Raw genomic sequence first — 15,655 nt, forward strand, 5'->3', positions numbered from 1 at the left:
TTCTCTCTTTATATAAGGACAAACATAGTCATATGAGATTTAGTTTTATTCGTCTCGATGAGTACATTATTAATATCTAATTTTTGTAATATTTACTGGAAAGCGATTAAATATATTTGCAATCAAAGATTTGCATCCATATATGTAAAAAAGATAATTATTAATTTTTTTTAATAGTTTAAATTTTAATTATTTACTATTCGTTGTTTTTATATATGTAGCAAAATTCTTAAATCTTATTCGTCGCTTTTTCTTAGGTGGCGAGTGAATTTTTTAATTCTAAAATAAATTTTCATTGGTCAAAATAATACCCTTTCTTACGTGGCGCGCCGAATTCTCTCCAAAAATGCCTACTTTATTTATATATTAGTTTTGTGCCCGTGCGATGCCCGGGTTGTTTATTGAATTTAAACATAAATTTTTAATCTAAATGTCAAATTTTAAAATATACCATTGATACAAAATTAGTTTATTGAATTTAAAGATAAATTAGCTTTTGATACAAAATTAGCACTTAACAATTATTCATGTTCTATGTAATGACTAATACTAATATTGGTGGAAATGTTCGATTCAATACATTAAAATAAATAAACAATTAATAAATTAAATAAAATAAATGTTCAACGCTCGTTGGGTTGACCCGAACCCAAAACTTTGGGCAAGGGTTGAACATTTCTTGACTCGTAACCTAAAGTGATGACCCAATCTGGGATGACTCATGACTCAACCCTAATTGACAGGTCTATGTAGTAATAAAATTCTATTAGTTATGAAGTATATTATTTTAACCGATTAGTATATATTATAAATAGATGTTTTACACTTTAAACTAATTCCTTCACTCCAAAAAAAAATAAAATATTATGACATAAAAAATTAAATTTATATGATAATTTTTTAGAATTATAATCTTATAATATTTTTGAATAAAATTATAATTCAATTTGTATCTTTGAAATATTGGTCTTTTATCGAAAATAAAATTCTAAACTTAAAATTTTATCCTAAAATTCTTTTATTTTTTTATATCTTATGAAGTCTAGTTAAATATAAAGACTAGAATAGACCCGGTCTACAATAACTTATTGTAGACCCAACCTTCTAGTATACCATACGAATGTGATTATATCATACAAAATGTGATTATATTACTACAAAAGTGATTATATCATCCTGAAACTGATACGTAAATGTATAGTAAATTTATCATTATAAAAAGTATCAAATAGTTAATTACATCATTCAAAAGATGATTTTTAAATTTTATCATCCTAAAGATAATTATATAATCTCATTAAATGATTTAATATGAGATTATATAATTCAAAATATGACTCACAAAAGGATAATTATATCGTCTAAAAAAGTGATTATATCATCCAAAATGTGATTATATTATTTGAAAGTGTCAAATTTTGGGTCTACAATAATTTATTGTAGACCGGGTCCATACAAGGCCAATTGCTATTTAAATCGCTCCAATGTGGCATTGAAGCGACACTTGACGATTAGTTGAAACGCCAAGTGTCGCAACGTCGTGACCTAGCTAAAAATTTAGCTTTATATATTAGTTATATGATATGATGATATGATATTAGATTAGATTAGATTTAAAATTAAAAACTAAAAATTAAATATCCATTACCACAAAGTCCATAACACAACTTCTGATGTTTCATACCGTACAATGCGACTACTTTCTAAAGGACTTAATTAACATATTCGTCACCTAAAAAAGGATAATCAGTGTAACCCAAAATAGGGTCATGAGTATAAAACGTAGACCTATCATACTTATTCAATGGTGCATCAATTTTCAATCTATGGACTAAATCAGGATTAGAGATAAAAAGACGTCCAAATGCAACCAAATCAGCATCCCCTTGAGCCACAGCTTCCATTCCAAGCTCCTTAGTATACCCACCACTACTCACAAAACTCCCTTCATAAGCATCCCTTAATTTCCTCAACAATTGAGCATCTGCTTCGGCTTCTTCGGCTGGCTTATCAACCACGCCTTGGGCCGTGAACCGGGGTTGGGTTACGTGGAGGTAAGCGAGCTTTGATCCCAAGTCGGATTGTAGCTTGTTGAGCCCATTGACAACGGCTAGGCCTAATGCTAGCGGGTTGGAATCAAGGGCGTCGTAGTGATCAATTGCTGGTGAGATTCTAACAGCCACCTTTTCAGCTCCTACGGCTTCTGCAACGGCTTGTACTACTTGCAATAAGAACCTTGTTCTGTTTTCCAATGGACCTCCATATTCGTCGGTTCGATCGTTGATTGCATCCTTGAGAAATTGGTCTATTAAGTAACCATGTGCTCCATGTATCTCTATTCCATCAAAACCTATGTACAAGCAAAAATTAATCATTTTACCAAGTAAAATTATTGTTTTCATGTTGGTAGAATGAAAAATGTATACCAGCACGAATGGCATTGAGAGCAGCGTGGCGATAGTCAGTGGCGTCACCAGGATTTTCGAAGTGTGGGTTCGAAACTTCCGAAATTTGAAATCATAATTAACAAAGGAATAAAAATACAATAATTAAATATTCAGTACATAAATAATTTCAAACTATGGATTACAAATAGATTACACATAGAAAAATGAAAAAAAAAAAAAAAAAAAGACTACAGAAGCATTCTTCGAGTCTTCATACTTTGGAAGCGTTCCAATACATCATCATCACTAACTCTTGAAAATAAATCTCTTTCAAGAAAAGTGACTAAATTATCATTCAATAGTTGATCACCCATACTATTTCGCAACTTATTTTTTACGTATGTCATTGAGGAAAACACTCGTTCCACGCTTGCAGTTGCAACCGGAAGGATCAATGCTAGTCTTATAAGCAAGTAAACTAAGTTGTAAGTAGTATGCTTATTTGTTTCAACAAGCATCATAGAAAGCTCATGAATACCCTTCAAGTCTCCAAACCTTGCATCTTGGCGCACATCATTAATATAAAATTGAAGCTCATGACGAAGTGCAGTCATCGTCATATCATTAGTTGGAAACTCTTTGGGATATAACTCAGCAAGTCTCAACAACTTTTGCATATCAAATGCCGCAAATGAATTGATCGGGTTTAAGCATGACACACAAATAAGTAACTCCATATTTTCTTCATCAAATCTACTATTGAGCTCTTGGAGTTGTAAATCAATAACACTTATAAACATTTCTACCCGAAATCGATGAAGATTTGAAACTTTGGCAAAGAAGCGTCTTGACCTTCCACGAGGAACATACATATCATCCATAGTAGGAACTTCTACATCATGTTTAACACAAAAACAAACCACAAGATGTAAAAAGTCTTCCCACCCATGGTCCCTCATTTGTTGTAATCCCTCCTTAGTCAATTTAACATATGTCATGGCATTAACAATATCTTGGTCCCCCTTTTGCAGAGCTTGACACAATTTATCAGTAATCCCAAATATTTCGGACATCAAATGTATCATAAATACAAATTCAAATGATTCAAATGTAGACATGACAGTGATAGCCTTCACGCGATCATCCTTATAAATCTTATTTGATCCAATCTTCTCAAGAACTTTAACAATAGTAGCATACAATGCGGTAACATTTGAAACAGTTTTGTAATGTGATCCCCACCTAGTATCACCAGGCCTACCTAAGCCATGTTCTTGGTTTAAACCTTGCCCACTTTCAATTTCTCCTAGTTCTAATGCTTGTAGAATATGTTGAGATTGTATTTCTCTTATCATTTCCCTTCGCTTACAAGAAACACCAATAATATTCAACAAAATAGCAAGTTGATCAAACAACCAAATACAATCATCATTATCCTTAGCAACAGCAACAAGGGTTAATTGAAGTTGGTGAGCAAAACAATGAATATAATAGGCTTGTTTTGTTTCATTCATGATCAAAGTCTTGAGACCATTTATCTCCCCCCTCATATTACTAGCACCGTCATAACCTTGTCCACGAACTCTAGACAAACTCAATGAATATTCCATAAGCAAAGACTCAATTGCACTCTTTAGTGACAAAGCAGTAGTATCCTTAACATGTACAATTCCAAGAAACCTCTCATTTATCTTCCCTTTATTATTGACATAACGCAAGCAAAGGGCCATTTGTTCCTTTTGAGATACATCACTAGATTCATCAGCCAGTATTCCAAAATAGTCATCCCCAATATCATCAATAAGAAGTCTAGTGGTTTCTTTGGCACAACAATTAATAAGTTCTTTTTGAATTAAAGGACTAGTCATTCGATTATTTCCCGGGGCATTACCTAGAACAACCTTTGCTACCTCACTATTATTTTCTGAAAACCATGTTAAGAGTGCAAGAAAATTACCCCTATTCCAAGATTCTTCACTTTCATTATGCCCACGACAAGCTAAACCTTGATTTAAAAGAAATCTAATACATTTCAATGAATAAGTCAAGCGAGATTTGTATTGTAGTTTAGCTTCCTTAGAATAAGTGCAAAGAGATTCAGCAACTGATGTCTTTGGGTTGATAAACATACTATATTTCTCATTAGCCTGATTATGGAAACTACCAATACCACCCACATGAACATCAAATCTACCAGTCTTATTCCATCCTCTAAATCCCCCTTTAATAAAGGAATCATTAACAGCCAAAGAATAATCAACTTTATCAGTGAACAAATAGCACACAAAACAAAAAGCCGCATCTTTCTCAACACTATATTCAAGCCACTCATATTTATCAAACCAAGTAACATTAAAACGGCGCATACCTCCAACTTTTCTTTGAGGAAAATTATGTGTGCGTGGATCACAACGTTTCTTTGTAATATAGCCTCTCCTTACGGCATCTCGATCATTAGGAGGATACTCCATAACTGGAATTCTTTTTCCAGGGTCATGTGGAAGAAGATCAACATCATAAATGCGAGTATCATCGGAGTCAACAGTAGTATTAGTGTTCTCAGGTGGTGGAATTGTTGCAGCAATAGGAACCTCATCATCATTAGGAGACACATGTTCTTCTATTGGAGGATCCCTTGAACTAGGTGAAGAACAAGTTGAAGACTTTTGTGACTTCCCGGCACGTTTCCAAAATGACTCTAAACTCATGGTATAATAGGTATATGCTGCTAGTCTGCTGCACACACATGATAAATGCAGAATGAAATCAATGAAATAATGAATGAATGATAAATCTAGAAGGCTAATTAAAACTATCGTAATTAAAGATTACAGTCAATTACTCAATTAGTAAACGAAATCTAGACGGCATAAAACGAAATAGCAAATGAAATTATGAAAACTAGAAGGCAGAAACGAAATACAGAAATTAGCATATGAATTGGCAGAAACGAAAGGCAGAAAATAGCATAGCATATGAAAATAGCATACGAAATACAAAAAAATCCCCAAATTGAGAACTTGAGAAGTAAATTAGATAATTATAACCAAACTTCAGCAATTTACAAAAAATTGGCAATTCGTAAATCGTAATGTATATTAGCAATTGAATTTAGCATATGAATTTCAATTTTCAAGTATTCAATGATTTAGCAAAAAAAATCCCCAAATTCACTTACCCCTACATACACCGATACACCATACACGGCTGTGAGGCTGGGTCTGGGTGAGTGGCTGACTGGCTGGTGCGCTGCCGGCCTGCCGCTGCCGCCGTGTTCTGCTGTCTGCTGACTCTGCTGCCGTGCTGCGCCGGGAAGAGAAGGAGGAAGAACGGGAAGAGAAGGACTGAAGGAGGAAGAACGGGAAGAGATTAAGAGAAGGAGGATTGGAGGAAGAAGTTAGGGTTTTGCAATTTGGGGGAATGAGGAAGAGGAAAGCGAACTCTGGAAGCAGGAAAGCTCAGTGCTCAGGAAACAAAATTAAAAAAAAAAGTGTGAGTTATTGGTTTTGAACCCACAAACTCTTGTGTGATGGGAGGTAAAAATAACCACTGGGCTACAACTTTACTTGTTGCCATATAATACACAAATATTCTATTTAAACCTATTTTGATTTTTTTTTTTTTTAAAAAAAAAATTTAAATTTTTTTCAAAAAATCAGTGGGTTCAATGAACCCACTTGAACCCACCCTAGTTCCGCCCCTGGCGATAGTGTTCGACAACCTCCGATATTTGAGGTGGAGTGAGGGCTTGTGGCGGAGTGCACTTTTCGTGTGAACCATCGGGCATTAAGATACGCCACTTTTCTGGTAAAACTTTATTTGTTGATGATATTGGCGCACCTCCATTAGGTTGATACACTATATAAACATCATACAATGTATAAGTACATAACATGTCAAAATATAGCTTTATACGAAGTATGTATATACTATATTTTTCCTCAAATAAATATGTATATATTTTGCCAAATTAGATGTTGCTCAATATGATAGATACTGTTGAAAGTAGACATAATTGTAACGAATTTATGCTTGTAGTGTCAATTTGTACATAATTGAAGAGGAGTGTTGTCACCATGATTAGAAACTCGACCGACGTGCCACAATTGAGAGAAGAAGATAGCACCCTTAGCATGAACTGAGTCTACTATTTTCTTCCATGCTTCCACTTGTTGCTCTGTGTAGATTCCTGGACAATGCGCGAACCTATGGCAAAATTATAAAATAAGTGGGTTAGGATTAAGTTTTCTCCGTTTTTGTTATTGCACATCATAAGAACTTTTACATTATTCATTAATCTTATTTTACCATTATTTATAATTTATCCATTAGAAAAAACATAATCATTTGTGATCTAGTTAAATTTGTCTCGAAATCTACTTTTTAAATACCAATTTTTTTTTTTTAATAATGTTTACAAAAGTATAATTGAAGATGTAATGATTACCCTCCGGCAGTTTGGGAGATGAGAGTGCCCTCAGCGATAAGTAAGCCACCAGGAGTGGAACGTTGGGTGTAATACTTCTCAAGTGCGTCATTTGGCATTTCATCTATGGCTCGGCTTCTAGTCATTGGCGCCAATACCACTCTGTTCCACAAAAGTTTCAAGTTTGAAAATATACATTGCTACTATCAACCAAGCAGCAATTAACATATTTACGTACTCTATCATATTCGTTTGGTATATTGTCAAAATAATGCATGTATTGAGAAAAATGAAAAAAAAAAGTGTTACATTTATTGAGTGAGTAGTTGTTTGTAAAAATTCAACTACATTTATGTGACTCTTAAAAACAATCTCGTACAAGACTTACCTCAACTTTCTGCTTAAAAAAAAAACTTTCCTTTTTTTCTCCGCCACTAATTATGATGACCTTCATTTTGATTTTTTTTTTAATTTTTTTTTTTTTTTTTATACTTGCATAACTTCAAAAATCAAAACCCATTACTTGAGGTAGCAGAAATATATAAACCGTGTCTCTATCTTCTTTAATCAATTCTTGGATTCTGTCACTAGACTAACACAAGCATTATTATTCCATTTTATCAAACCAGTTATGGATCTGTTCTTATTGACTAAACTGAACTGAACTTATTAGAGCTGAACTGAAATGAAATGAATATTTTATAAGAGAAGGAAATTAGGAGTTGAACTGAACTGAACGGAACTGAACTTATTAGAGCTGAACTGAACTTATTAGAGCTGAACTGAACTGAAGTGAACTGAAAATAATCGTATGAGAACATGCCCTATATAAGAAATTTCAATCTAAAATGCAATTATCATAGTCCATTATACAAGTATTAGGTTGTGACAACGCAACGCTTTTAGGCTAAAGTCAGGTCAGGCTTTCGGATAAATTGAAATAGGTTCGGGTCATGTGGGCCAAAGTTGGGTCGGGCTTTTATTTATCACCTCTAGACTAGTTTGGAATTTTTTGTGGACTATAAAATTTCTCAGCGTATGGTTTTAAAAATGGCATATTCTTAGGTGCACCTAGAAATAGGTGTAACAACAGCACAATATGAACATTAGATTTTCATAAAGTGAACATGAGCTTTCTTCTCCTCTATTTTTCTCCTTCGTTTTTTTTATTTTCTCTCTCCTTTGTTTTTTTAATTTTCACCCTTTTTTACACTGTTTTTGATTGAATTTGTTTCTTACAACATGAAAGTAGTATTAAGTATGAATTTTTTTGTGAATTTCGATTTTGTGCTTTAATTTCGATTGATTAAGGTTTATATGAATCTTTGAATTCACAAAGTATACTCTGTTTTTTTTTTTATCCTTCCTTATTTAATTCCTTTTTCCTCTGTTTTTTTTTCTATTTTTCTCGTTTTTCAATTTAACGATTAAATCTGTTCCTTACAATATGAAATTGGTTGTTTATCTAATTTTTTGAATTCATATGAATTGAATTTTTTTTAGCTTCGATCAAATTCATCTGTGTATGAATTTCATCTGATTTTTTGAATTTTTTTTATCAATGAACATAATCATGCAAAATATGAACATATATATAAATTCCCTTAAATGTGAACATTAGCTTTTCATAAAGTGAACATAGGCATAAAATATATGAACATATGCAGTTAAGAAAGTAAACATAACAATTCAAAATATGAACGTAAGCATTGATTTTCTTAAAGTGAATATAACCATTTAAAAGATGAACATATGCGTAAAAAAATATGAACATATGCATTTAAGAAAGAGAATATATGCATAGAATAAACAGACTTAATGAGAATATTTATGAACAACAAATATTTACTATATATGAATATTTACATTATCATTTATGAACATATAAAATATTACTATGAATATAAGACATGTAATTATGAACATAAATAATTGAAGAAATAAAAAATAATATGATTATGAAACATATGCATCATAAGTATTAAAAATATGAACCTATGCATTCAAAATATGAACCTATGCATTGGTTCATTTTTGAATGCGTATGATACTAAGGCTATGTTTGGATAACAAAAAATGGAAGGAAAGGAAGGGAAGGGAAAGGGAGGGAGACAAAGTTCCTTGTTTGGATAATATGTTGGGAGAGGGAATGGGAGGGACAGGGAGGGATCCATTTTCCCTCGTCCTTTAATAAAGGGGACTTGTTATTCATCGCCCGCAAATCTCTACATAAAGCCCACATTTTATAATTTTTTGACAAATTTGCCCTTTTTATAATTTTAACCGAAGATAAATTTTTCGCACTAAAAAAATGTGGAGCAGCACCGGATCGCCGAGGATCACCGGAGAATCGCCGTCGTCATCGGAAAACGAGGTTCGTAACGCATCGTAAAGACGAAATGGTGGCTGGCGCCTAGCCAAAAGGCCATGCCGTGGTTGTGGCGCCTAGCCAGGACGCCGCCACCGTGGTAACGGCGCCTGGTGGAGAAGCCGCGACCATGGTAATGGCGCGTGGCCAGGACGCCGGAGCCACGGCCAGGGCGCCTGGCCAGGACGCCGCCACCATGGCGGCGGCGTCCTGACCAGGCGCCCCGGCCGTGGCTCCGGCGTCCTGACCAGGCGCCCAGGCCGTGGCTCCGGCGTCCTGGCCAGGCGCCACTAGGGGAATTAATTTTTTTTTTATTTTTTAATTTAATCCCTTTTTTTTTTTTTTTTGTTTTGTTTTTGTTTTTTTTTTATTTGTTTGTTTGTTTTTATTTTGTTTGTTTTTCTTTTTTTTTTTTTTAATTTAATCCCCTTTTTTTTTTTTTGGTTTTTTTGTTTTGTTTTTGTTTTTTTTTTATTTGTTTGTTTGTTTTTATTTTTGTTTGTTTGTTTTGTTTTTGTTTTTTTTTTATTTGTTTGTTTGTTTTTTTTTTGTTTGTTTGTTTTGTTTTTGTTTTTTTTTTTGATTTGTTTGTTTGTTTTTTTTTGTTTGGTTTTGTTTTGTTTTTGTTTTTTTTTTTATTTGTTTTGTTTTTTTTTGTTTATTTGTTTTGATTTGTTTTTGATTTTTTTTTGCTTGTGGTGTTTTATTTTGTTTTGTTTTTTTTTTTGGAATTTTTTTGTTTTTGTTTGCTTGTGTTGTTTTATTTCCTTTTAATTTTTTTTGGAGGGAATTAATTTTTTTTTTTTAATTAAGTTTTTTTAATGCATCTTTTATTTTGTGTTTGTTTTTGTTTTATTTTGTTTTATTTTGTTTTGTATTTGTTTATTTTTTTTTATTATGGTTTTTTTTGTTTGTTTATTTATGTTTGATAAATTTGAAATGAAATGTGTGTTATTATTTTGTTTTTTAAATGTATTATGCGTTAAATATAAAAATGATATTTAGAAATTTAAAATTTAGAAATTGCGTTTGTGATAATTTTGTGTTAAGTGTATTAATTTAATCTTAATGTAATTATATTTATACGTTATATGTTATTGTTACAGGATTATGGTGGAGACGGAAATGATTACAGTGGGATTTTTGTACATGATGGCCTGTTCGAAGATGCTCAACAAGCGATTGATTGGGCAAAACAGGTTGCAATTAGATCAGGCTTTTGTTTAGTAGTAGCAACTCATAAATCTCAACGGGATGGTAGAATGGATCGCATTTTGAGATGCGACCGTTATCGCAAAAGAGAAGAACGAGATTTCAGTAAAGCGATTCGGTTTGACTCAAAGCGGAAAGGTTGTGAGTGTCAGTTCCGAGTTAAGGTTCGACAACATCAAAGGCGTGACGGTTGGGAAGTGAAGGGTTACGGAAAATGGGGATATCACAACCATGAGCTGATAGCATACAAAGTGGGGCATCGGCAGTTAAGCGGCCTAAGTCCAGCTGCGAAACTAGTTGTAAAAGAAATGAGTGATGCTCAAGTGAAGCCCGCTAAAATATTAGCGTATGTGTTAGAGAAATTCCCCGAAGACCAGCCAAACCGAAGACACATCTACAACGTCAGACAGAAATTGAGGTTTGAACGGTCAGAGGGAAGGAACCCTATACAGCAGCTTCTGCACCAGGCACAAGCACGTGGTTACCTTTACTGGTTTGAATCTGACGAAGACACATCGGAGGTAACTCATTTGTTCCTTGTCCATCCTGATTGTGCTGATATGATTTCGTTTTGGCCATCTGTGATTTTGATCGATTCAACGTACAAGACAAACAAGTACAAGTTCCCACTGGTTGAGATGGTTGGGATGGCTCCAACGAACCAGAACTTTCTGATTGGTTATGCAGTCATGAAGGATGAGACGGCTGCGAGTTACCGTTGGGTGTTGGAAAAGTTGAGAAACTACATCGGCCCAAATGTACAGCCATCGGCCATCGTAAGTGATTGTGAGGGAGGTCTTTTTGCCCCTATAGCGGAGCTGTTTCCGGAGTCGAGCCATTTACTGTGCACATGGCACATCAACAACTGCGTGAAAGTCAAAGCCTACAATCTTTTCAACAAGAATTTAGTAACAGCAGAGACATTGGTAAATGGTAAGTGGCGGAAGATCATGCAAGCTACCACAGAGGCAGAGTACGATCGAGCCTTGGAAAACTTCAAGGATGCGTACAAGTGGTGCCCGCCAATCGTAGACTATGTGATGCACCAGTGGGTACCTCAGAGGGAAAAGTTTGTCAAATATTGGACGAACCAAGTTCTTCATTTTGGGAACACTATGACATGCAGAGTCGAGAGCGCTCATAGAGCTTTGAAGGACTGGATTGATTCTTCCACGGCTGCTCTGGATACACTGTTCCCTCTGGGCCATGCCGGTGGAGGTGGGACAACTTGGACAAATCCAAGCTGGCGAAGACAGCGCTGCGGCATGTACGCCTCTACGATCTCGCGATACTGAATCAGTCCGGTGTAGAGGGTCCTGGGTACCCTATTACTAGGGTTCTGGCCGAAAGGCATCCAGTTCACCTGCACATTATTTAAAATCAGTAACAGTCATAAAATAAAGCATCAGATTGTAAAAGTAGAAATAATTTAATCACTGTACCTCTAAGGGGGACATCCTGTCAAGCGATAACCGTATGGAGCGCAGGCGGTCAACGGAATTCTTCTCGACACGCGGACTCCACGCACAGGCACGTGGCTGGCCATCACCAATGGGAACCGGGTCGCGGTGTGGTCGAAACGCAGGAAAATACTCGTATATCCAGGTCTGTAACAACGTCAGACATCCAGTGATACCTGCTGCATCAGCCCGGCTCGAGAATCCTAACTGGCGATACAGATACGCCAGCGTAGCCGACCCCCAAGAAAACTGGCCTACTCTGTCGGGCTCACACGCGTCAACTATGTCACGTGGCCTGAGCTTGTTCCCGCTCTTATCCGGAAACAAGGTACACCCGAGAAGAAGAAAAACATATGCAGCCAGCTGTGTGTCCTGCGTCCTACGTGCCGTAGGGTGCAAACATCGCTGCAAGACGGCTGCGATCTTAACGTCGCCGTGATCCCACACACCAAGTGCCGATGTGTACAGCGCAGCCCTATCCACCGCCAACAGCTCCGCTAGTAAATCTGCCTGATCCGCATCAGTGACGACAGATGCTCGGTTTCCCTCCACGGGAATCCCAATGATGGCCTCGACGTCATGCAACATGATCGTCATCTCACCGAACGAAAGGTGGAACGAGTTCGTATCCGGCTGCCATCGCTCAACGAAAGTCGTGATCAGCGTCCAGTCAATCCTGTCGTGCATGGTGGCAGGAAGGTGACTCACTCTAGTGCCCCTCAATCGCCCGACCATCTCGCTCTCCTCCGGCCAAGCATCAGCCCAGCTACACAAAAACCTACAAGTCTTTTCCCGGGTTTGGCATTTCAAAATGCCTGTATCCAAAGCCCTCTCCTGGTCCTCCCAAATACGGGTAGCGATGTGTCCTAAAAAGCTAGGAATCACACTCCCGTCTATAGGTCCCCCGGCCACCTCACCCCTCACCATCCAAGAATCATTAACGGCCCTCGACCGTTTTCTGCTACCCGCAGACACAGTGGACGCAGATGATGTGCCAGATCTACTAACAAACCTACCATCTCGACCTTTACGCACATCTACCCTATGCGTCTCATACGTATCATCAAGCCTCTGACTGAATGGACCGTAATCATCATATGGTCCACTCTGATCATCGACATCCTCATCTGCATCATCCTCGTCCTCGACCTCCTCCTCCTCGACCTCCTCCTCCTCCTCCTCATCATCATCATCATCATCTTGATCGTCCGCAGAACAGTGCACCCGTTCTCTGCGGGCCGAGGCCGAAATACCACGGGATCTAACGTGTCTGGGCCCCGAGCTCTCCATTGAGTAGATCGTACTCCTCACGACGTCAATACTCTTCCCCGCACCAGGTCCAAATTGTGATGCCTAACTCCAAGTAAATAACGAAACATAATAACGAAAACAAATTAAAAAAAGTCGAAAATAAACACAAAAGCAAATAAACAAGTCACGGAAATAAAATTATAAACATAAAAAATATAAATATATACAAGACAATATACATATAAACATAAGAAATATAAACATAAACATATACCAAAAACAAAAAATATAAACTACAAACAAAAAAAAAACAAACATAAACAAAAACAAAAACAAAAAATATTACCAAAAACAAAAAATATAAATACAAAAAAGGACGAAAATAAACACAAAAGCAAATAAACAAGTAACGGAAATAAAATTATAAACATAAAAAATAAAAATATAAACAACACAATATAAATAAAAACATAAAAAATATAAATATAAACATAAAAAAATATAAATATGAACAAAACAATATACCAAAAACAAAATATATAACCAAAAACAAAAAATATAAACAACAAACTAAAAAATGAAAAACATAAACAAAAACAAAAAATCAAAAATGCAAAGAAAAAACCAAAAACAAAAAACTAACAAAACTTAAAAAATTTAAAATTGCAAAAACTTAAAAAAAGAAGAACATCAAAATTTTAAAGAAAATTTATAAAAAAAAAAGGGAACTTATAATTTTTTTACATACAAAAATATAATTCAAAAAAAAAAAAAAATACATAGGAACATAAAATTAAAAATTAAAACCAGAAACAATTTTTTTTTTTAAAAAAAAATAGAACATAAAATTAAAACAAATAAAAAAACAAAATTTAAAAAAAAAAGATTAAAAAAAAAGGGAACATACAATTTAAAAAAAAGAAAAACAAATTTTAAAAAAAAAAAAAAAAAAATTCAAAAATAAAATTTAAAATTAAAAAAAAACAAAAAAAAAATTTAAAAAAAAAAAAGAGAAGGAGGCGCCTAGGCAAGACGCCCGTACGGTGGTGGCGGCGCCTAGCCCAGACGCCACTACCACGGCCGTGGCGCCTAGCCTATGCGCCGCCGCCGTGGTAGTGGCGTCTGGGCTAGGCGCCGCCACCACCGTATGGGCGTCTTGCCTAGGCGCTTCCTCCGTGGTGGTGGCGTCTCGCCTTGGCGCCCCACCGTCGCCGGAGGTTTTTTTTTTTAAAAAAAATTACAAAAATTTAAAAAATTACCTTCTGGCCGGCAAACCGCCTTCTGCCCACCGCCGGTGCCGCCACTTCCTTGCCGGGCCGCCTCGACATAGCTCTGGAAATAATTTAGAGAGAGAAAGTGGAAGTAGAGAGTAGAGAGAGAAATTGTGTTTTTTAGTTTGAGGGCAAAAGTGTCATTTCACTCTTATTTTGTGGGCTTTATGTAGGAATTTGCGGGCGATGTTTAACAGTTCACTAATAAAGACCATCCCTTCAAAATTGGAGAGATTTGGAGGGAAAATGGAGCTCATCATTTCCTCCACTTTCCCTTCCTTCCCGGCCCCTTCCTCCTATTTCCCTCCCTTCCATTTCCCTTCTAATATGTTATCCAAATATAGCATACGTACATACAAGACTATGAAAAAATGAAAAGAACGACAAACCTGTGAGATAGATTGAATTTTCCCAATTGATAAGGAGTAAAAAGATCATCCTTAACACATTTGGTGCCCATATTCATAGCCACGCAACTTGTCACAACCATCTTCCTATTTCCTCTCTCTGCTAACACTATATGTGTCTCTTATTTTTGTTCTAAAACAAGTACTGTTATACAAGTAAAACTTATATAGACGTTAGTTTGAAGGTGGTGTGAGCAAATTTATTCGGTGGTGTGAGCAAAAATGATGTAGCCTACCAAGAATGAGCAGATGAATCATGTGCATGAATCGTCAACGTCGTAGAACACTTGTGTGGAAAAAGTGATCTAGACTAAAGTTCCACGTCTTGTAAAAAGCAATTATGCATGTATCAGTGGACTTTTCACTTTTAAATATTGACTACATTTATTTCTTGCCAATCAATGTGTATTTTCATCATATATTCATGTTATTCATGTCAATAAACAACAGCCTAGTAATTCCTCCGTTTTTTTTATTTGCATTATTTGATGATCACATAAAATATTAAAAGGGTGCATTATATATAGCACGGAGTATAATAATATAAATGGATGAATATTTTATTTGGTAAAACTAATGTGAGAACCATGAAAGTAAAAGTATATGAGAGTATAAATTTTTTGTATGCGACCTGTTGTACCGTGCGACAAGTGTTACTCGAGCTTCTTGATCAGAGGTTACTCGAGTTGTTGAGGTTACTCAAGTTACTCGGTAGGGGTTACCCGAGTTACTCCTGATCAAGTAACCCCTGATCGAGTTACCCCTCATGTAATCCATGACCGAACCCTTAAGTAACCTCTGACCGATTAACACCTTAAGTAACCTTTGACTGAACCCTCAAGTAACCCCTCATTGAACTCCTTAAGTAACCCC

General features: G+C 35.7%; 1 protein-coding gene across 1 annotated transcript; it reads right to left on the reverse strand.

Annotated features, from left to right (window-relative positions):
• Positions 1-1,586: 1,586 nt before the first annotated feature.
• On the reverse strand, positions 1,587-15,229 carry LOC110735423 (12-oxophytodienoate reductase 3-like). The gene is made up of 6 exons (XM_021915618.1): positions 14,765-15,229; positions 6,835-6,975; positions 6,463-6,593; positions 6,088-6,245; positions 2,427-2,451; positions 1,587-2,350 (listed from the first exon to the last, which is right to left on the reverse strand). Exons 1-6 carry the CDS (start codon positions 14,863-14,865, stop codon positions 1,713-1,715), a joined length of 1,194 nt encoding a protein of 397 aa, XP_021771310.1. The 5' UTR covers positions 14,866-15,229; the 3' UTR covers positions 1,587-1,712.
• Positions 15,230-15,655: the final 426 nt, after the last annotated feature.

Source organism: Chenopodium quinoa, unplaced genomic scaffold (genome assembly GCF_001683475.1).
Source record: "Chenopodium quinoa cultivar QQ74 unplaced genomic scaffold, ASM168347v1, whole genome shotgun sequence".
Lineage (NCBI taxonomy): Eukaryota > Viridiplantae > Streptophyta > Magnoliopsida > Caryophyllales > Amaranthaceae > Chenopodium > Chenopodium quinoa.

Coding starts and splice junctions, on each gene's coding strand:
- LOC110735423 (XM_021915618.1), bottom strand. CDS start 14,865: ATGGTTGTGACAAGTTGCGTGGCTATGAATATGGGCACCAAATGTGTT. Junction 6,594..6,834: donor ATCTCCCAAACTGCCGGAGG/GTAATCATTACA, acceptor ATTTTGCCATAG/GTTCGCGCATTGTCCAGGAA. Junction 6,246..6,462: donor CGGTCGAGTTTCTAATCATG/GTGACAACACTC, acceptor ATGTTTATATAG/TGTATCAACCTAATGGAGGT.